The following is a 21,841-nucleotide window of genomic DNA, read 5'->3' as shown; positions in this document are numbered from 1 at the left end:
ATAGTTAAGGGGCGTTCCTGATTGTAGACATTAAAAGATTCGTATATATATATATGTATGTATAGGTGTGTAAATAGTGTGCGACATTCGTTCCATACTACCGGCCCATGTGGTGGTATAGGTCGTTTCACTACGTTCCAGTGCTATTCAGTTTGTCATGGAGTTTACCGGTGTCTGAAAAGAATCGAGGACCCAACAACATTTCCCTTCTATAATATCAACTGAATAGAATTTTTGTCATTTTACATTTCAATTTTTATATTTCTAAATAAATAAATAAAAAAAAAAATGTCTTTCCTTGGCATAAAATATAAACTCGCACAGAGTGAAAATTTCGAAGAGCTCATGAAGGCTTTAGGTATGTAGAATATATATATATATATATTTTTTTTTTTGCAATTTGTTCAAAAAGTGCGTGCCGCGCTCTTATTAAAATCGATACACATGGCGCGAATACCCATGGTAAATTTATGGGCGTGTTATTTGTGGTTAATAATTTTCTCGTTAGCAGATTTTTTTTTTGCATTTTTAAAATGTTTTTATAATATTGAAATGTAATATTTAAAAAATAATGTAATATTAAAAAATGTAATTTTTTTTTAAATGAAAAACTGTTTTTTGTCTTTTAATTTTCTAATTTATTCATATGGGGAAATTTTTTTTTCCTATTTGTAATGGAAATTTGTTTTTTAAAAATTTCAGTATAGTTTGGAATTAAAGAAAATTTTGGAGAAATTAATTTACAAAAATTGAAAAATTTGATTTTAATTCATGAAAATGCATTTTTTTTATGATTCTCATAATTGCAAGTATATGTGTAGGTGTTTCTTGCTGGTAATCAAATAAGAAACATTCATGCAAACCGGTTTTTCTACCAAGCTTCACTATCAAATTTCAATTCGAAAGCAAATATATATATATATATATATGCTTAGTGTTGATGTGTTAATAAGTGTTGATTACAATAATTATTAATAATAATCGATTTTTCTATTCTGCTTCTCTTTATTGAAAATAACATTATAAAATAGCTGCATTTTTTTTTAAACATAAAATCATTTTTCGCCTTTTTTTTATTTTATTTTCTTTTTATTTTATTATAATTATAAATATAATTATAAAATGGCTGAATTTTTTATTTTCTTTTTATGAATTTATTTCTTCCTTTATTTTATGTATTTTTTATTTTCTCTTTTATTTTCCTTTTTTTTTATTTTTTTTATAAAAATGTTTCACATATCAAATGACAAAATCAACTACAAGCGCAAATTGTAGGCTACAAAGTGTAAAATCGAATCTTAATTGTTTATTTTTCTTTCACATGCAATGTGTGTGAGTAAAAAATATTAACAATTGAAGTCACGTGCAAGTTTTCTATTTTTATAACAAATCAATACACTTGCAATGTTATTTTTTTTGCAATTCTTTTTTTTCAAAATATTTTTCTTCAATATTTTTTAAATCTTTTATATATATATTTTATATTTTTGTAATATATTCCTCTAAAAATAGATTTTTCAAAAATTATCTAAAAAAACTAATAATATTTATTCTTTTGAAAAAATTATTTCAAAAAAGAATGTTTATAATATTAATCGATATAATAGAAAAAAAAATCTATTTTTAAAATTCATTGAAATTATTAAACTTTAAACTTCTTCTTTTGTTTTGTAAATTATTTTTTTTTTTATTTTCATATCGCGCAAAAAAAATAAAAAATTATAAGATTTCTTTGGGCAACAAAATTTTTGCATAACATAATACATTTTCCTTGTTCTAATAATAAATTTTTCCTGATAGAAATTATTTTAATTTTTTTTTTAGAATTGTAATTAAATGAAAATTTGTTCTTTATTATTTTTATAAATAATTTTCAATTTAATTTGATAAAAATTTCTTTTCACTTATTTGAAATATAATTTATTTTTTCTTAATTACATGAAATAATTTTTCTGTATCCCCTACCCGAAAGTACGGACTTCCCTGTCGGTAATCGTTCAGGGAAGAACGGCTTTTGTGGCCGGCCAGAAACAACGTGCGCTCTGATTGGCTACGAGACTTTAAAGGCTTGATGGCATAGCAACCACATAGCAACGCTTATTTCATGGCCTGTTTTGTGTCAAGTGCGGTAAATAACCACAAAAATAAGCAACCTAAGTTAAAAAAAAGTGACAAATCATGTATAAATAAGATGTACTTGTGTAAGTGTTATTGTACTTTCTCCTTCTTTTTAAATGTCTAAACTGAAAATCTTTCACTTTCATCCACTATTATAAAGTAAACAAAAATTTTCAAAGGTTAACTATATATACACAAAGACACAACACAGGTGATTAGATGCCTTATGGTTAATAAACTAAATTCCATATGCCAAATTATTATTCGTGCATTGGATTTTTGTGCGTTTTATTTATATTTTTCATATAATTTTGACGCCCGCCCCGACCAGCAAAACCTCGGCTTCGCCTCGGCTTTGCAAAAGTCGGGCGGGCTACCTGTCATCTGTAACTAAGCCTTCTGCTACAAGCTTCGCTACGTGGCCGGGAGGGCGCGCTGACGCGAGCCACAGCAGTAGACACATGGTTAATGCCATTTTATTAAAAAATAATAATTATTAAACGTACTTTCGAGTGGGGATAAAGAAAAATTGTATACGACACACGGCCAAAAAGTTTGATGCCCTGCTGAGCGTGATATAAGGCCTCGGCTTCGCCTCGGCCTTATATTTCACGCCCGCCAGGAAATCCAACTTTCTGGCCTAGTATCGTAATATACTATCTTTGCCAGTAATAAATTTTCATATAGCCAACATTTATAATATATATGTAATACATTCATCTCTGTTCTAATAATAAATTTTTCCTGATGAAGATGAAATTATTTAATGATTTACAATTGATTGTAATTATGTGTGTGTTTGCGAGTGCGTGCGAAATGAAGAGCTTTTATCAGATATAACGAGGTTTTCCGTTTCTCTGTCTCATCCTGTCGCCGCATGAATTGTGTCAGTTGGAGAATATATATCTATATATATATGAAGAATATTTATTAATGAACTTAAATGACGTTCACTAGTATTATAATTACAAATAATAATCGAATCAATTCTAATTCATTTCTTCTCATATATATATATATATATATATAAATGATTGGCATATGTATATAAATGGGAGTACGATGACCCATACGTTATATGTTGCGGGCATCCTTACACCAGACAGACCAATTGTAGACCAATTTAGTATTTGAATTCATCTTCGGTCGAGGTTAATAAATCACAATCGAGTCGAACCCTCCCTCGACATTTTTACCTTTCAATGAATGATCTTTTTTTTCTCAAAGAACATGCATTCAATGTGAGATGTGCGTGAATTATATATTTGCAGTAGCAAATCATCGAATATTTTATCTCACGATTTTGCCCACAATATATTTCTCATGAAAAAATTTTACTTAAATTTTTTTTCAATTTTATTCATTTTTATTCATAATTCATTTAATAAATTTTACTAAAAAATATAATTAAACCGTTTGAAAATATTTTTTAATATTTATTTTCCTAAAATATTAATAATTTAAATTATTATCTTCATTACTTATTTATTTAATAAATTGACGTTTATTTAATTTTATTATTTATTAATAAAGTAATTAATATAAGTTTGAAAAAAAGAAATTTAATTTAAATAATATTTATCAATATTATTAATATTGTTAATTTCATATTTATTAAAAAAAAAAAAAAAAATTTTATCGAAAGTAAATTTTGATATAGAATTTAAAAAAAAAATCCATAAATTTATTGTTGACCGCAATAATAGTAATTGAAAGGGAAATGCAAGTCTTCTCTGATGCAATATGCATTCTTGTTATTTGCATTCCTACTTATATTCATGCGATTTTTATAAATTGACCGCGCGTCAACATTCAATTGGAAAATTACATACTCATCCTATATCTCCTTCTCTCTCTCTCTCTTTAAGTTCTTGGGACTTTGAATATGTTATAAATGTGCAGAAATAATTTTTCATTTCCAAATCAATATATATAAAAAAAAATCAATATAAAAAATATATAAAAAAAAATATATAAAAAAAACCAAATATAAAATATATATATATATATAAACAAATATAAAATTATATATAAAAAAAATTATTTTCTGTTTAACGCAAAATAGATACTCTAAAAATTAAATCCTAAAAAAATATATTGCAAAAACAACAATAGAATATAATTCAACATTTATTTTAACATGTTCTTTATATAATTTTTTCTTTTAATAAATTTTTATAAATATTCATGATGGCATGCATAATAATATCAGTCTATTTATACATATATTCATTCCAAAAATAAAATTTTGATAAGATAAGCAAAATTGAAGACTACGTTACTAAAAAAATTGCAAAAAAAATGTAGAAAAAAAGTAGGTTTTTAGATAATAAAAAGTGAAAATAAATAAAAAATAAATAATAAAAAGTGAAAAAATTAAAAACAGTCTGAGAAGAGACAATAAAATAAAGAAAATAATAATAAAATAACCAACAATAAAGCTTAAAAAAAAGTAGTTAAATTTTAATAGATCGTAAAATATTCTTGACAATAAATTCTTTTTTTTTTTTTTTTTTTTTGTTACATCTCTTTGAGACAGTTTATCTTGTAAAATCAATTACAACTTCCGGTTAAAGAATTAGAAACTTGAAGGGCAATCAACTAATTTATTGCCTTTCAATGTATAAGTTGAATGTAAATCATAAAAAAAAAGGTCACACCAAATCTTTTTATATAAAAGTCCATTATATTTTAATTTTTGTTTCAAAAATTTAATTTAATTCAAATGTAAATAAATTTTTTTCCACTATATAGAAAGAAAATGAAGGACTCACTTTTTGCTTCTCAATTAGTAAAATTTTACTAAATATTAGTAACTTTTATTAAAAATTAGTAAAATTTAACTAATTCTAAAGCAAAAAGTGAGTCACTACTTTAAATTAGTAAAAAATTTTTACTAATTCAGATAAAGAGAGTTGTAAAATCCATTATTGTTAGTTAAAATTTAAAAAAAAATTTTTATTTTTATTTTAATTTTTATTTAAAAAATTAATTAAAAATTTCATTTTTAAAAAAATGTTCAATTTTTTTTTAACTTTTTTAAAACTTTTTTTAAACTTTTTCTTCAAAAATTTGATGCTGTCAGAATAAATTGGAAATTTTAAATATTTTTCACGCAAAAATAATTTCCTCTATATGCAATATTTTATCACACTTTTGATAAAGATAATCTCATATTATGAAAAATGATGAATCATATTCGTCTATACCTTGAGAACTTGTCTGAAAAAAAAAAAAAAAAACATAATTTCTCTTCTTACATTTTATTGAGGTGAATAGAAAATAATATTTCTTATTGTAGTAATAGTAAAAAAAAATATTAAAACTTTTTTTTTAATTTTGATTCAAAAATAAAATTTTTAATTTTTTTCAAAACAAAAACAAAGTAGATACAATATCTGTGAGAGGATGTGCGGTTAAAAAAAAAGTAGTCAACACAATGAACGGAAAAAATATTATAATCGCGGCTTTTTTTTGTGATAATTCCTATATATTCACTATTCACGTCATTGTACTGATTACTATATACATATATACATGTGTATAAATAATACACAAACGTGTCAATAATTCTTCTCGCAGGGTCAAACTTCAAAGTTTTCAATATTTACTCTTGTATTTTTGCTTTTCTTCATTTATTACCTCTTATCGCAAAATTTTGCTTCATTTCTGTATAAAAGATTCTCCAATAGATAAGAAATTCGATAAAACTCTTGCTTTTCTCACGATAGCCTTTAGTGTCCATTTAAAACTACATCAGTTCACTTAAAAAAATTTATATTAAAAGAACTAAATATATATATATTCTAAAAAAAAAATGTCATTTTCAGGAAAAAAATATAAATTACAATCAAGCGATAAATTTGACGAGTACATGAAAGCACTTGGTAATATAATTTCAAGTGCTTTCTTATCTTTAAAAGTGGTTTTTTTTTAAGTGCCAAAATTCTATTTCCTTTTTCAAAAAATAAATTTATTTAAATAGAAAAAAAAATATTTACAAATATAATGGAAAAGAAAGAAATATGAAAAAAAAAAATGAAAATTTTTTTACTGAGAAAAATAAAAGTGAAATTTGTAATTTTTTTTTTTTTAGGTGTTGGACTCATGACGCGAAAAATGGGAGCGGCAGTGAGTCCAATTGTTGAAGTTACCCTCGATGGTGATGAATATACAATGAATACAACGAGCACTTTTAAGAATTCGGAAATCAAATTTAAACCGGGTGTTGAATTTGATGAGGAAACACCTGACGGAAGGAAGGTCAAGACAACAATCACCGTTGACGGAGATAAAATGACTCAAATTCAAAAAGGCGATAAAGATACAATCATTGAACGAGAATTTACACCTACTGAAATGAAAGCCGTATGTTTATTAATTTAAGAAATTTAAAAAAAAAAATTCAAAAGCTTTAAAATATTCAATTTTTTTCAATTTTGAATCAAGTAAAGAATAAAATTAAATGAAAATTTGACAATACAAACAATAATTTTTAATTTAAAATTAGTCAATGAAAAATTGTACTTACAATTAATTTTTTCATCGTTATATTAAATTGTTAATTAATGAATTTCATCAATTTTAATTTTTTTAAATTTTTTTTATTTTGTTAATTATATTAATTAATTAATTTTTTTTTTTTTTTGAAAATTATTTTATATAAATTCTCACATAAAATGTAAATTTCTTCTCTGGTAGAGGGAAATAATTAATCGATCCATTAAGAACTAGGATAATATGTTCATTAATATATCAAGAAATTCATAGAAATTAACAATTAAAAACTTAATTAGCGCATTTTATTCTCGTGACTAAAATAATTTAGAGCCATTTAGCTTCGTTATTATGTGAGTTTAATACACGTATAATTATATCATCAGTCATTTTTTTTTTATTCACTTTATTGTATAATAATATATATATTCTTTTTATTTAAAAACTAGATTCCGTTACAGTTGCGTTGTAAAAAGTATATTATTTTATTTATTCTTAGAATTTTTAATTTATATTTTTGAATTTTTATATTTTTATATTTTTAAATTGTTAAATTTTTATAAATTTTTTTATTTTTAAAATGTTATAATTCTTTTTTTTTTTTTTAATTGTTTCAGATAATGAAGGTGGATGACATTGTCTGCACGAGAATTTACAAAGCACAAAATTAATTATATATCTTTTACGAGAGAAATAATATAATCGACGATATATTATAAAAAATAATGATCTGCACAAGTTTTAAGAATGGAAATTTCATTCACATTATTATTATTATTGAGAAAGAAAAAAAAAATTAAGGAAAAAAAAGAAGAATAAAATATTTCTTCATTATAAAAATAATAAAAATTTGAACAAAAAAAAATGTATTTTTCGCCGCAAAACGCATTCCTCTTGTTCACCTGTTTTTCTCATCAGGTAGTCGAGACTGCTTGTCATGCATTTTTCACAATAAAGCTTTTTTTTATTTAAAAAAAAAAATGTGTCATTTATTTCTCCACAAATTGTTAAATTAATAATTATTTATTCTAATTTAATTTTTTTTTTATTATTACTAATTTCTTATTAATTTAATAATCAGTAATTTTTAATTCTCCAGTCATTTAAAGATTTAATTTCAATAATAATAATTAATAAAAAAAAAAAAGAATTTATCGATAGTTTAATTAAAATTTACAAATTTTTGTTGAAATCTTAACAATAGAAAATTAAAAAAAAATTACTAATTTTTAATTATAGTTAAATTAAAATATATTTATTATAAATAAAATTATAAACAAATTACAGTGATTAAATTAAATTTTTTATAAATAATAAAAATTTTAAATCCGTTTTCGCTCATATTAAATAAAAAAAATAAATTTTTAATTCTTTTTTTCTCCTAAAAATTATGGCGGGTAATTTTGAAATTACACCAGAGACATCACGTGGCACTTTTTCACACTAGACAAATGAATATTTCTAGCAGCAGACGACAGAACAAAGTTTTACCAGGAAAGTGTCTCTAGAGTTCTTTTTGGAATGTATACTATTTATAAATGTAACGAAGTAAAAATAGTAACTTGCAATGACCCTTAATAAATCGGACACGAAAAATTACAATGGAAAATTTTTTTTTACCCTAAATTTTTTCTAAAGTTTGTTTATTAATTGTGTACATGTCGGTTTTTCAAATACAACATTCATTTGACATCCAATTTCATTACAATGGTAAGTATTTAAGACAAATTTATTTATTTTTTTTAATTTTATAGGAAAAAATTCTAACATAAAACAATAAAACGATTACAATTGAAGGCAAGAACAATAAAAAAAAAAAAAAAGAGTGCAAGTGATATTATAAGTGACTACAAATTACAATAATAGCATCAGATACTTAACAAACATAAAAGACAATGACAATTATTTTGACAGTAATAAACAATATACAGAGATAAGGAGTTAAATAAATATTGAAAGAAAGTGATATAACAGAACATGAAACAAAAAATACTTTACAAAGTCTGAAACATACAATTTAAACAATAATCAAATAATTTTTAAGTAATGCGTACAAAAATTTAGAATTAATTTAGAAATAAGATTAAATCGCGTGATTATAGTTTATTCAAAGTTTTTAAAATGAAAGACATTAAAATTTTACAACATTTTAAAAATTTTTTGTTATTTAATTAGCAAATGTTAAAATTTTCGTTAATTAAGTAAATTTTCCAAGGGGAAAATGTTTTTTTTTCTATATTTTGAAATTTTAACTTTATAGTTTTTTAAATATTTATTAATTCTTTTATTTTTTGTAAAAAAAACCTTTAAAATTTAGTATTTTTTCGTGTAAGTTTTAACAAAATTTTAACGTTTTTCATTTCATTTTCAATGTTGAAAACTGAAATTTTGTTTTTTTGTTTTAAATCTTATGTAATTAATAGTATAAAAGATGGATTAGTTTTGACCATTGAGAAATTATTATTTTTTAATAATGTAATTAAGTTTTAAGTATAAAATTATTTATAAATGAGGAGAAAATTTTCAAAACCTGATAAATCCATATTTTCTTATTTCGAGAAATTGAAACAAATGACATTGCTCATATAATCACTGCAGTTACTTTTAAAATATAAAATTTGTAATTGTTTAATTCTATAACAATGTTTTTTTATTCAAGACGTTCTGTTTTTAATTAAACTTTATCATAATTTAATGATTTACAGGTATTGGTAATTTTTTCTAATAAAAAACATAAAAATAATAACTCATCTTGGTTATGTCGAAAAGTTTTTGAATTGAAAATTCGTTGTTAACAAATTTTTTTTCTTAAATTTGTGAGGTCCTTAAAATATTAAATTTATGTTTATCTCCATTTTTTTGAAAAATGGATTTATTAGATTTTGAAAATTTACTCCTCAAATATACCTGAATACCGTGAATTTTTTTTTTTTTTTTGTACAAATCAGTTACTTTTTTATATTTTATATTCATTTTAAAGTTAAAATAAAATTTACGTTGCTAAGAATAAAATTTACAAAATATATTTGTTGTCTTAACAAAAAATTTTTTTAATTTTTTAACCACAATTCTAAACAATTATGTTAAAATTTTCTGACTATTTAATTATTTTAGGCGTTACTAGGAGCACAATTGGTCATTACTCTGGTAATGGTGAGCATTATTCAAAAATTGAGTCCTCACTTTTCATTTGCTAGATGGCTTTTATGTTCTACTGGGTAAGTAAAGTGGTAACTTCCTTTTCATTTCAAAATAAATGCCCAAAGTAGATATTAAAAATTCAATATAGTAAGTTATATTTAAAAAAAAAAATTTTTATTTTCAATCTTCAGGTTGACTCGTTTTTTATATCCCACTGATCAGGAATTAAGAAACATTTCTGGTATTCAAAAGGAAAAGCCAAAAAAGGGAAAACACACTGAAAATGGTAAAGTTGCGGATGTCTTTCAAATTCCACGAAATTTAGATATCACATTGGAGAATGCAAAAGTTTCGCCACTCGATGTTGTACATTTAAAATTCTATTCGGACTATATATGGCTTTTGGATTTCTCCATTTACACTGCTCTCGTTTATACATTGACTGAGGTAAAATAAAAATAAAAAAATATAATTTTAAATTAAATTATATTAAAATTTTAATTATAAAAATTAAAATTTAATAACTAACAAATTTTTTTAGATTTACAACTCTTGGTATCCAATTAAAGATGAAATTAATCTCAGCATCCTTTGGTGTACTCTGGTTGTTGGCTTTGCATTGTATCCTTTTTTAAATTTTCATTAAATTGTATATAAAATTTATTTTTTTATGATAAAAAATTTTTTTAATTTTTTAAAAATTCATTTTTCTTTGACACAATATGTAGTAAGGTTTTAATTACTCTTTGGGTTCAATATTTCAAAGGAGAAGAAAGTATTGGCGAAAGATCTACTTGCATTGTTACTGGATTTGCATATCTTCTTGTAGCAATGATGATTCTTATTATTGATGAAAATACCCTTGAAATTGGCTTAGAGAAAGCCTACACGAGTTTCAATCATAGCGCCTCAATATTTTTAGAAAAACAGGGCCTCAGTTCTACGTAAATAAAATTTTATTATTCTAATTGTTTAATTTTTCAATTATTTTACACGTATTTCAAAAATGCGAAACTATTTATTCATTTTTTAGGGGTCCAGCGTCAAAAATTATTGTAAAATTTTTTCTCGCCGTTTGGTGTGGATTTTTGGGTTCACTTTTTACTTTTCCTGGATTAAGAGTTTCTAAAATGCATTGGGATGCTTTAAGGTATGAATAATTGGAATTTTTTTTTTTTTAAATTAGAAACAATATTTTTAAAATGAATTAATTTTTTGCAGGTACTATAAGAATAGAAAAATTTTAACGCTCTTGGCAAACATGAGCTACGCTTCTCCACTATTATTAGTGAGTCTTTGGTTTAAACCAATAAGCCGTGACTATCTTACAATAAGAATTTTCAGTGGAATGACAGAACCACTGTAAGTTTGGAATTATTTTTCAAAAATATTTTATAAATTTTTTAAAAGTTTAGTTTTTTTAATAATAAAATTTTCTTTTTATTAATTTAATAAAAAGTGATAAAAATTTAATAGAAAAAAAATAATTTGATTAATTTTGTAGTAAAAAAAAAAAAAAATAATAATTTTTTTCCTTAGGATGACTCCAGCAGCCTTCGAGAGTGCAAGGCTGATAGCAATAATAGCTGTAGTTTTACTCAAGTTGGCGCTAATGCCATTGTACCTGCAATCTTATCTTAATCTCGCGAATCAAAGACTAGAAATACAGAAAAAAGAAGCTGGTAGAATATCAAATATAGAATTACAAAAAAAGGTTTGTTTGAAAGAATTTTCGAAATTCGAAATTATTAAATTAATCCATTTGTTTTTTGTTAGGTAATTTTAATTTCAGTTTATAGATTTTTTTTAAATTTCTATTCTTTCAGATCGCGGCAGTATTTTATTATCTCTGTGTTGTCGCTATACAGTACATTGCACCTTTGATAATGTGTTTGTTTTTTACTCTAATGTACAAAACACTTGGTGGTTACACATGGGAAGGACTCTATAAAACCATCAATTCAGAAGAGTGTCCAATTGATGAATCTCCAGTGATTTCATCAACAATTCTCTCAGATGATTCTGAGAAAACTGTCGCTCAAAGTGCTCAAGAACTTCAACTTGCTTTCAGCTCGTTGAAGCAAGTAAGTCTCATTTTTTTAAAAAAATTTTATACCAAATTTTAAGAAAATAAATTATTAATTCTGAATTTTTTTTAATTTTCAGATTTTTACCGTGGATGTATTTAGGGGAGTTATGGGATTTGCAACTTGGTGGAGTTGCTTTTCACTTTTTGCCACCACATCCATGGGAATGGTTTATCAGTCCTATTTTTCTAATATTTGAAAATAATCGCGTCCATTCGAATTGCTTAAAAGATAATTTTTCATTCGTTGTAACGTGAGAGGCTCATTATATATTTCGAATAATCAAAAAAAATGCTAAGTTAAAAAAAAAATTTGTCATGTCACGCACATCGAAAGGAATAACAAATTCTCTAATAACAATTGTTTTCTAATAAAACAGAAAAAAAATTCTTTTTTTTTTTTTTTTGAAAAAAAATATTTCTTTTGAAGAAGAAGAAATTTTTTTTTTTAAAGAATTTTTTCCCATTTTATTGTAAAAACAAGTATGTCAATATTTGAGAATTAAGAACAACAATTTTGTTGACTAAAATTTAAATACAGTGATGATTTTTGAAAAATTCTCAAAGAAAAATCATGTATAATGATCAATAATGAATATGTATTGATTTTGTAAATATAAATCAACTTCTATTTTGTTCTTAAAGAAAAAAAAGAATTCTGTGTGGTGAAAGAGATTTTCAAAAACCATTTTTACAATCTATTTATGATTTTCAAAATTGTCATCACCAGCGATTTTTTTTTTCTATACTTTGTGTGATAAGTCTACGAGTTTTGCATTTCTAAAAAATGAAATAAAAACGACAAAAATTTTAAATCATTTTTTTTTATATTAAATATATTTCCTTTTTTTTTTATTGAATATCTCCAAATTTGAAAGTTCAAATCCGTAAATATAATTTTTTTCTGAATGTAAAATTAAATTACAAAAGAAAGAAAATGGCAAATTTCAGTAAAAATCTTTTCTTTTCAATAGAACGAAAAATTGATACCTTTTAATTAGAGTATAAAAAAATCCTTCAGAATGATTAAAAAGGTCAAGAGATTATTCACTCTTTAATAAAAAAAAAAAAGAAAAGAACGAGTTCAATGTAGAGTGTGAAAGGAAAAATTTTAATTTAAAATTCAAATTTGAGAAGCGATTATAAATTTTTGTGTAAAAGGAAAATGAGCTTTTTGTGATAAAAATAAAAAACTTGGACAATTTACGTGGGTGTTTATCTTGGGAAAAAAAGACTTGTTTCAATATATATATATATAGGTGTTGCTAAAAATAGAAAAATTTACGCAATTTCATTTCAGTTCACACACAATCTTTTTCTTTTTCTTTCGATTCGCGCGCCCGCGCATCCTTTCTTTTAGATACGTTTATTCCATTGGTGAATGTATGTCGCAGTTTCGTTACGATTGGTTTAGTCGAGAAGATTCTCGAATATTGTACATAGTAGTATTATAAAAGCTCTCACAGTTGCAAGAGGTCGTCAGAATTTCGTGAGACGTCGAAAGAGAAAGAACGTTTTATTTTTAATAAACAAAAATTGAACTTTACAGTGCTATTTTTTATTTTTAAAAAAGTGTCTAAGGTGAGTAATAATAATAATGGGTTTAAAAAAATATAAATTTTAACTAATTATTTCGGCGCGTTATTAATTTTAAATATTTTTAATCATATAAAATTAATAATAATAATAAAAAAAAAATTTTCAAAAAACGTTTTTATATCGATTTTAAGAGTGGAAATTTTTAAAACGACGTGATAACGTTTTCTTGTCGTTTTATGCGATGTACGTAGATTGCGAAGGTCGTAACACAGTTTAAGCGAACTGTATATAGTGTAGCTCATATTTTATTCACGTTACAAGGCGTTTTATCAATTCTTTCAAAAAAAAAAAAAAATTAATTTTTTCCATAAAAACATTATTTTTTAAAAATTATTCTCTAATTTCCTTATTTCTTAATGATTTTTTTCAATTTTTTTTTAATAATTGACATTTTTGTTAATTATTAAAAATTTATATTTTTATGTAAAAAAAAAATATTTTTTTTTTAAATTTATTTATTTACATTACATTTACATATAAAAACGTATGTTTAACGTTTCGGAATTTTCAAATTACATATTCTAGTTTCATTTGTTTATTACGATTAACAAAAAAAATTTTGCAATGACATTTTTTGAAAAATAAATCTAATTAAAAATTAATATTTTAAAATAATAAGCAGTAAATCTCATTGAAAGCAGGTAAATAAAATTTAGATACAATTTTTTTAATTGTAAAAAATTTATACAATTATTATTTTTTTTCAAAATGATAAACTGATAAATTATATCAAACGTCAAAAGTTCAATAAATTTTTCATTTGCAATAAAATAGAGATTAATATTATAAATTCGAAACGTAAATTTATTTACACATATTTTTATATTAAACAAATAATCATTTATTATTATCATTATTATTATTAATTCTTATTATCATTATAAATTATTATTTATTGTGTTAATAAATAATAATAAACAAATTAATAAATTTAAATTAAATTATTTGGTTATAATTTAATTAATTTTGTAAAAAAAAAAAATATTCTTTTTTTTTTGTTAAATTGTGAAATTATTTAAAAAAAAATTAAATATCAAAATTTAATGAAAAAAGAAAGTTTATTAATTTTCAATGTAAATTGAAGTGAATGTTAATAAAATTAATTTTTACAGCAAAAAAACAAGCAAGAATGGCAAAGGCGCCAGCAATTGGAATCGATCTGGGAACGACCTACTCTTGTGTAGGTGTTTTTCAACATGGAAAAGTTGAGATCATCGCAAATGATCAGGGTAATCGGACAACACCAAGTTATGTCGCTTTTACCGACACGGAACGACTCATCGGTGATGCAGCCAAAAATCAAGTTGCTATGAATCCTAGTAATACTATTTTTGGTAAGTCTCATTGAATTTCAGATGAAAAAAAAAAATAAAATAAAATAAACACTTTCCCCATTTTGGAAAATTATTATCAAAAAAAAAAAAAAAAAAATTATAAAAATATTTTTTAATTATTAAGAAAAAATAATTATAAAAAAAATTAACAAAAATATTGTTTATTTATAATGAAAAAATAATTATTTATTTAATCAATTTTTAATTATAAAAAAATTACAAATATATTGTTTAATTATAAAAAAAATTATAAACATATTATTCAATTTTAATTAATTATTTAATTCAAAGAAAAAATAATTATAAAATTAAATAAATAATTACAATAAAATTAATAACAATTAGCTTACAATTGTTTTCTATTGGAAAAATAAGTGCAAAATAAATAATTACCTGAAGCAAAATTAGAATTTAGTTTTTTTTAAAAAATATTTTTCATTTATTCTCTTAAAAATAATTTTTATTGTTAATTATATTTATTAATTCTTTTAATTTCATTGATTATTTAATTTTAATTAAAAATTCATTGATGTAAAATGAATTCAATTTTTTTGGTTCACAAATTTTTTTTAATTACAAATTTTATTTTTATAATTTATATATATATATTTTATAAATAAATTTAAATGTTTTTTTTTTATAATAAATATGTATATATTTTATAAATTTATTTATTTAAGTCAATGTACGATGTATTTATAATTAAAATTATGTGCAAAAACTATAGAAATATTATAGGAAATAATATGAAAAAACTAAAAGCAATAAAATAGAAAAGAATACAAGAAATGGGAATAAATGGAGAAGAAAAATTTAAAAAAAAAAATTGTTTTTACAAAAAAAAAGGAAAACTAATATTTTTATTAATTTTTATTTAATTTTTGATATTCCCTTAAATTGATGTGTTAAAAATAATATTTAGTCATCAAAATATTAATAAATATTTTTGCCTCATAAAATTATAAAGAAACATCACAAAAAAAGGGGGAAATAAAAACTAATTTTAATTTTGACGTCAAAAAAACTTGAGATGACTAACAAAAAAAAAAATGTAAAAAATATCACCTGTGAAAAGAGAGAGAGAGAGAGTGAATGTCTCTCTTTCTCCACGTGAGACAACAGTTTTCGAAATTAGCATCTCAAACACCCACAGTGAGAAAATTAGCGGAGGCTGCGATGGTTTATTTTAAGCCACCGGCTGCCAACGCAGACGTTCTATTCCCACTTTTATTAATATATAGTTGTAGTATCACTGAAAAAAAAAATTATTTGATTCAAATAATTGATTACTTGAACCAAATAATTTTCATTTGAAGCATAATTAAATAGTATTTGTTTTAAATACAGAAATTATTGATTCAAATACAGTTTATTTGATGCAAGTAAAAAATATCCTGTTCAAGTAAATATTTATTTGCTAATATAGTCAAGTTAATTGAAGTATTTGAATCAAATAATTTTTTTTCAGTATGTTATTCGAATCAATGAAATAATTGTATTTGTTTCAAATACAGAAATTATTGGTTCAAATACAGTTCAATTATTTACTAAATATTTAGTTAAGTAACCGATTATTTGAATAAAATAAATTTCTATTTTTAGGCAGTAGTAGTACTACACAATATTATTATCATGTGGCATTTCATTTGAAAACGATCAGTCTTGACTTAGATTTTTTAATATTTTGTTTTTTTGTATTGTTTGGGGACTTAAATAAGTGTGCAAAATTTTAATTAAAAATCTTAAGTTTTTTTTTTCAAGTTATTTACATTAACAAATTTAAGATACTTTTTTTTCTTTTCATTATAACTATTTCATTTTTCTTTGTACTGAAAAATGTTTTAAATGTTTTTTGTTCAAAAAGTATTGAATTTTAAGAAAAGTGATTTTTATTTTTAATATTTTATAATTTTTACATTATTTATTAAAAAAAAAACATTTTTAATAATGTTTAAACCTGTTATCGGGCTAATTTCGATCTAAAAAAAATCATGAATATTGTTCAATATTATACAAATTACATATTAAAATTTGGTGAATGCATTATGTTTTGTTCTCGAAAATTTTTTTTTTGATATTTGCCGTACATCGCTCTAGCATGGGATCTAACCCCAAGCGCTAACTGATGCGACCGCTAGAGCTATATACACGGTAAATTTCAAAAAAAAATTTTTCCAGAACAAAACATAATGCATTCACCAAATTTTAATATGTAATTTGTATAATATTGAACAATATTCATAATTTTTTTTTAGATCGAAATTAGCCTGATAACAGGTTTAAACATTAATAAAAATGTTTTTTTTTTTTTAAATAAATAATGTAAAAATTATAAAATATTAAAAATAAAAATCACTTTTCTTAAAATTCAATACTTTTTGAAGAAAAAACATTTAAAACACTTTTCTATACAAAGAAAAATGAAATAGTTATAATGAAAAGAAAAAAAAGTAGAGTCAGCCGGGGTAAATCCGAACACTAATTATTTCAGCTTAATTAAAATTTTAAAAAATAAGTTAGACATGAGAATTTTTACCTCAGATCCTCTTCAAGAGATTCTAAGTATTATCCAAAATACTTTCTGCAGCAAGTTTTGCAAAAATCCGTTATGATTTGATAAAGTTATTGAAGGTTTTAATTGTGTAATTATGCATTTTAATTTTTAACCTGTTTGATTTTTTGTATTTATATATGATGCATTATTACATAATAGGTTTATTATCGTATTTTTTTGTGTTTTTATATAAGTTTAACAATTGCAATATTTTAAATTTATTTTCTCTAAGATTTTTCTGAAATACACTGGCGTTTGTATTTACCCCGGTATTTTAGGAAAGTTGCAAAGTATCGAGATAAATATACGAACGGTAAGTTTCCTGCGATTGTAATTTATCAAAAAAAATTTGCTACCCCATAAAATTGTTCTATGGATGTAAAGTAACAAATTCATGCACCAGAATAGTATTGTCTTTATTAAAAGAAAAAACTTATGTTATTGTTGAAACTTACTTCGGATTTACCCCGGCTGACCCTAAATAACTTGAAAAAAATTTAAGATTTTTAATTAAAATTTTGCACACTTATTTAAGTCCCCAAACAATACAAAAAAAAAAAAAAAAAAACGAAATATTAAAAAAATCTAAGTCATGACTGATCGTTTTCAAATGAAATGCCTCACATTATAAATACTATTTTTCTAAAAATAATTTTTTCCATTTTCAGACGCAAAACGATTAATTGGTCGTCGATTTGATGATCCAGCAGTGCAGAGTGATATGAAACATTGGCCATTCACTGTGATGAATGACAATGGACGGCCAAGAATTCAAGTAACCTATCGTGATGAACTAAAAACATTTTTCCCCGAAGAGGTATCATCAATGGTACTTGTAAAAATGAAAGAGACAGCCGAAGCATTTTTGGGTAAAAAAATAACTGACGCTGTTATTACTGTACCAGCCTATTTCAATGATTCACAACGTCAAGCAACAAAGGACGCCGGTTGTATTGCCGGTCTTAATGTATTACGAATCATTAATGAGCCAACGGCAGCCGCAATTGCCTATGGTCTTGATAAAAAAACAGCTGGCGAGAAGAATGTTCTTATTTTTGATTTAGGTGGTGGTACATTTGATGTTTCAATTTTAACAATTGAAGACGGAATTTTTGAAGTTAAATCAACAGCAGGCGATACACATCTTGGTGGTGAGGATTTTGATAATCGTATGGTAACACATTTTGCCTTGGAATTTCAACGAAAATATAAAAAAGATTTACAATCAAATAAAAGGGCATTAAGACGATTGCGTACTGCTTGTGAAAGGGCAAAACGAACATTGAGTTCATCAACACAAGCGAGTATTGAAATTGATTCACTATTTGATGGTATTGATTTTTATACATCAATAACGAGGGCACGTTTCGAGGAATTGTGCGCTGATTTATTTAGAAGTACATTGGAACCTGTTGAAAAGGCATTGAGGGACGCAAAAATGGATAAGGCACATGTTAACAGTATTGTACTTGTTGGCGGTTCAACGAGGATACCAAAAATTCAAAAATTATTACAAGATTTCTTTAATGGTAAAGAATTGAATAAGTCAATAAATCCTGATGAGGCTGTGGCTTATGGTGCCGCTGTACAGGCAGCAATTCTTCATGGCGATAAATCAGAGGAGGTACAAGATCTTTTGCTACTTGATGTAACGCCATTGTCACTTGGTATTGAAACTGCCGGCGGTGTTATGACAACGTTGATTAAACGAAACACGACAATACCAACGAAACAAACACAAACATTTACAACTTATTCTGATAATCAACCGGGTGTATTGATACAAGTTTATGAAGGCGAACGAGCAATGACAAAGGATAACAATATATTGGGTAAATTTGAACTTATTGGAATTCCACCAGCACCACGTGGTGTACCACAAATTGAAGTTACATTTGATATTGATGCAAATGGAATTTTAAATGTTTCGGCTGTTGAAAAATCAACTGGCAAGGAGAATAAAATTACTATCACCAATGATAAGGGACGATTATCAAAGGATGATATTGAAAGAATGGTGAATGAGGCGGAACAATATAAACAGGAGGATCAAACACAAATGGAAAGAATAGCGGCGAAAAATTCATTGGAATCATATTGTTTCAATATGAAGGCAACTGTTGATGATGAGAAAATTAAGGATAAAATTGATGCCGCCGATAAGGAAAAGGTATTGGCAAAATGTAATGAAGTTATTGCATGGTTGGACGCTAATCAATTGGCTGAAAAAGAGGAATTTGGTCATCAGCAAAAGGAACTCGAAGCTGTTTGTAATCCAATTGTCACAAAACTTTATCAAGGAGCTGGTGGTGTTCCTGGTGGTGCTCCAGGATCAACTCCAACTGGTACTGGTCCCGCCGGTGGACCAACCATCGAGGAAGTTGATTAAATTTCCATTTTTCAATTGCACGTTAAAATTTCGAAATATTATTTCGCTTATATATATATACATGAAAAAAATTTATTTACTTGCAAGACTGATTCAGATAAATATTAAAATAGAAAAACAATGTGACCAATAAAAATTTTCAATTGTTTCTTTTTATGAAATTAATATGCGAAAAAAAAAATGTTACCATCCATTATATAAAAAATTAATAGTACAAAAAATAAAACATATATTTTTCAAAATAAAAATGAATTTTTCGTTACGAATTTTTTGCAGTAGAGAAGAAAAAAAAAATTGAATTTGTTTCTAAATTTAAAATTTTTAAATAGCAAAAACAGAAAATAAAAAAATATAAAATTTACGTAAGAAGAAATTTGTTTCAAAACAATATAAAAAAAATTTAGTCCAGAGAAATAAAATTATTTATAATATTAAAATATTGAGAAATATATTATAATGTTCAGAAATATTATATTTATAAATAAATAAATCTTTATATATTGTATTACAGTTTGTTACATTTTTCGTGATTAATTTATTTCATTGGACTGAAATTTGAGGAAATATTTTTTATTTTTGGAATGTTTAAAAAAAAAAAAAAAAATTTCTCTTGTGTAATAATTTTGAAAAACTCGTATTTCGAATATGTGTGAGAATTTAATGATTTTCTATAAAAAGAGTTTAATAGAAAAAAAAATTAAATCTTTATATTATAAAATCAAAGTTTGTTTCTTTATACATTACAAAATCGAAATTTGTTTCATTGTATTACAAAATCCAAGTTTGTTTCTTTGTATTAGAAAATCAAAGTTTGTTTACCATTAAAGAATTGTTGTTAATGTTAGCACCATATTTTTGAAATATGTTTCAAATCAATATTTTCTAAATTTTAATTCAAAGTCTTATACTTTGAATTCCATATAGATATTATAAAAATATTGCACAATATGCTTTGCGATTTGATTTGAAAATTTTCACACGACTGATTTATTTATTTTTACCGTTTTTGTATTGTTCAAATTTCATAAAAGTCAATAAATGTAATTAAAAATTATTCCTTGTGTAGTTAATTATTATTTTTGTTTAATAAAGTTTTTTTTTATTCAGTAATAACAGTCAGTTATAATCTGACACAAATTTTTTTTAACTATTGTAATTAGTAATAATAACAAATTTGAGTTGTAGAGAATTTTTTTTAAAAAGTGATAACTTTGTTTCAGTAGTAAATGATAGTTTCAGTCAGACACAATTACTGAAATTTTTGAGTAACTAGTTACTAATTAGTAAATTATTAGTAGTAAAAGTCATTATATCAGTCAGACAGAATGTTGAAGAATTTAGTAATTTTTATTTTAGTAGTAAAATAAATTTTTCGTTAGACAATGCAATTTTATTATTTGCAGCTATTTTTAAGTAATAATAGTCACTTAGAGTCAGACAAAATGTTACAGTATTAACTAATTTTTATTTTAGTAGTAAAAGAATGTATTAGTCAGACAATAAAATTTTATTTTACTTTTTTGCTGCAATTTGTTATCAGTAGTAATAATTAGTTTCAGTTAAACTATTTTCATATTTTGTAATTTTGTTAAAAGTAGTATAAATCATTTTCAGTCAGACATATGATTTAAAAATATTACATTATTATTTAAGTAGTAAAAGGCAGTTTTAGTCAGACAATTGGTATTAAATTACTACCCCTTTTTATCAGTAGTCAAAGTCAATTAAGGTCAGCCAGAATATTTCACTATTATTTAATTTTTATTAAAGTAGTAACTGTCATTTTTAGTCAGACAATACACAGAATTTTTAAAAAATTATATAATGAGTAGTAAATACATTTTCAGTCAGACAAGTTGTTTTTAAATTATTATAAATTTTTTACAGTAGTCAAGGTAAGTTTATGCCAGACATTAAATTTTTTATCAGTAGTCAAAGTCAGTTTAAATCAGACAGAATTTAATATTTTCTATTTTCTATTTAAGTAGTAGAAATCATTCTTAGTCAGGAAAAAGTAATTTTTTTTTAAAAAAACTGCTTTTTAAAACTGTTAGTAAAAAAAGATAGTTTTAGTCAGAAAAACGGTTTAAAATTTCCATTAAATAAAAAAAAAAACAAATATC

General features: G+C 23.6%; 3 protein-coding genes across 5 annotated transcripts; all 3 read left to right on the top strand.

Annotated features, from left to right (window-relative positions):
- Positions 1-103: 103 nt before the first annotated feature.
- LOC127288215 (sodium/calcium exchanger regulatory protein 1) lies at positions 104-7,596 on the top strand. Of its 3 annotated transcripts, none has more exons than XM_051315535.1 (3): positions 104-358; positions 6,215-6,486; positions 7,233-7,596. In XM_051315535.1, the coding sequence occupies exons 1-3, from the start codon at positions 289-291 to the stop codon at positions 7,284-7,286; spliced, it is 396 nt and encodes a 131-aa protein (XP_051171492.1). In that variant the 5' UTR covers positions 104-288; the 3' UTR covers positions 7,287-7,596. The 3 variants fall into 3 exon arrangements, with proteins under 3 accessions (XP_051171492.1, XP_051171491.1, XP_051171493.1); XM_051315534.1 differs by lacking the exon at positions 104-358 and adding an exon at positions 2,042-2,201; XM_051315536.1 differs by lacking the exon at positions 104-358 and adding an exon at positions 5,839-6,005.
- Positions 7,597-8,078: 482 nt separating this feature from the next.
- On the top strand, positions 8,079-13,423 carry LOC127288214 (transmembrane protein 161B). Its single transcript, XM_051315532.1, has 10 exons — positions 8,079-8,325; positions 9,730-9,833; positions 9,948-10,203; positions 10,298-10,377; positions 10,485-10,700; positions 10,790-10,906; positions 10,978-11,118; positions 11,296-11,470; positions 11,583-11,840; positions 11,923-13,423. The coding sequence occupies exons 1-10, from the start codon at positions 8,323-8,325 to the stop codon at positions 12,040-12,042; spliced, it is 1,470 nt and encodes a 489-aa protein (XP_051171489.1). The 5' UTR covers positions 8,079-8,322; the 3' UTR covers positions 12,043-13,423.
- LOC127288213 (heat shock 70 kDa protein cognate 4-like) lies at positions 13,270-20,772 on the top strand. The gene is made up of 3 exons (XM_051315531.1): positions 13,270-13,423; positions 14,554-14,775; positions 17,998-20,772. The coding sequence occupies exons 2-3, from the start codon at positions 14,571-14,573 to the stop codon at positions 19,716-19,718; spliced, it is 1,926 nt and encodes a 641-aa protein (XP_051171488.1). The 5' UTR covers positions 13,270-13,423; positions 14,554-14,570; the 3' UTR covers positions 19,719-20,772.
- The last annotated feature ends 1,069 nt before the right edge of the window (positions 20,773-21,841 follow it).

Source organism: Leptopilina boulardi, unplaced genomic scaffold (assembly GCF_019393585.1).
Source record: "Leptopilina boulardi isolate dan_hultmark-lab unplaced genomic scaffold, ZJU_Lbou_2.1 LbouV2_38, whole genome shotgun sequence".
Taxonomy (NCBI): domain Eukaryota; kingdom Metazoa; phylum Arthropoda; class Insecta; order Hymenoptera; family Figitidae; genus Leptopilina; species Leptopilina boulardi.
Note: the sequence above shows the minus strand (reverse complement) of the source record. Positions and strands in the feature narration are given on the sequence as shown.

Excerpts from the sequence above, each read along its gene's own strand:
- LOC127288215 (XM_051315534.1), top strand. The coding sequence starts at position 2,105 with ATGGCCTGTTTTGTGTCAAGTGCGGTAAATAACCACAAAAATAAGCAA. Across the intron at positions 2,202-6,214 it reads TATAAATAAGATGTACTTGT|GTGTTGGACTCATGACGCGA; the intron begins GTAAGTGTTATT and ends TTTTTTTTTTAG. Across the intron at positions 6,487-7,232 it reads CACCTACTGAAATGAAAGCC|ATAATGAAGGTGGATGACAT; the intron begins GTATGTTTATTA and ends TAATTGTTTCAG.
- LOC127288214 (XM_051315532.1), top strand. Across the intron at positions 10,204-10,297 it reads TCGTTTATACATTGACTGAG|ATTTACAACTCTTGGTATCC; the intron begins GTAAAATAAAAA and ends AAATTTTTTTAG. Across the intron at positions 10,907-10,977 it reads ATGCATTGGGATGCTTTAAG|GTACTATAAGAATAGAAAAA; the intron begins GTATGAATAATT and ends AATTTTTTGCAG.
- LOC127288213 (XM_051315531.1), top strand. The coding sequence starts at position 14,571 with ATGGCAAAGGCGCCAGCAATTGGAATCGATCTGGGAACGACCTACTCT. Across the intron at positions 14,776-17,997 it reads TCCTAGTAATACTATTTTTG|ACGCAAAACGATTAATTGGT; the intron begins GTAAGTCTCATT and ends TTCCATTTTCAG.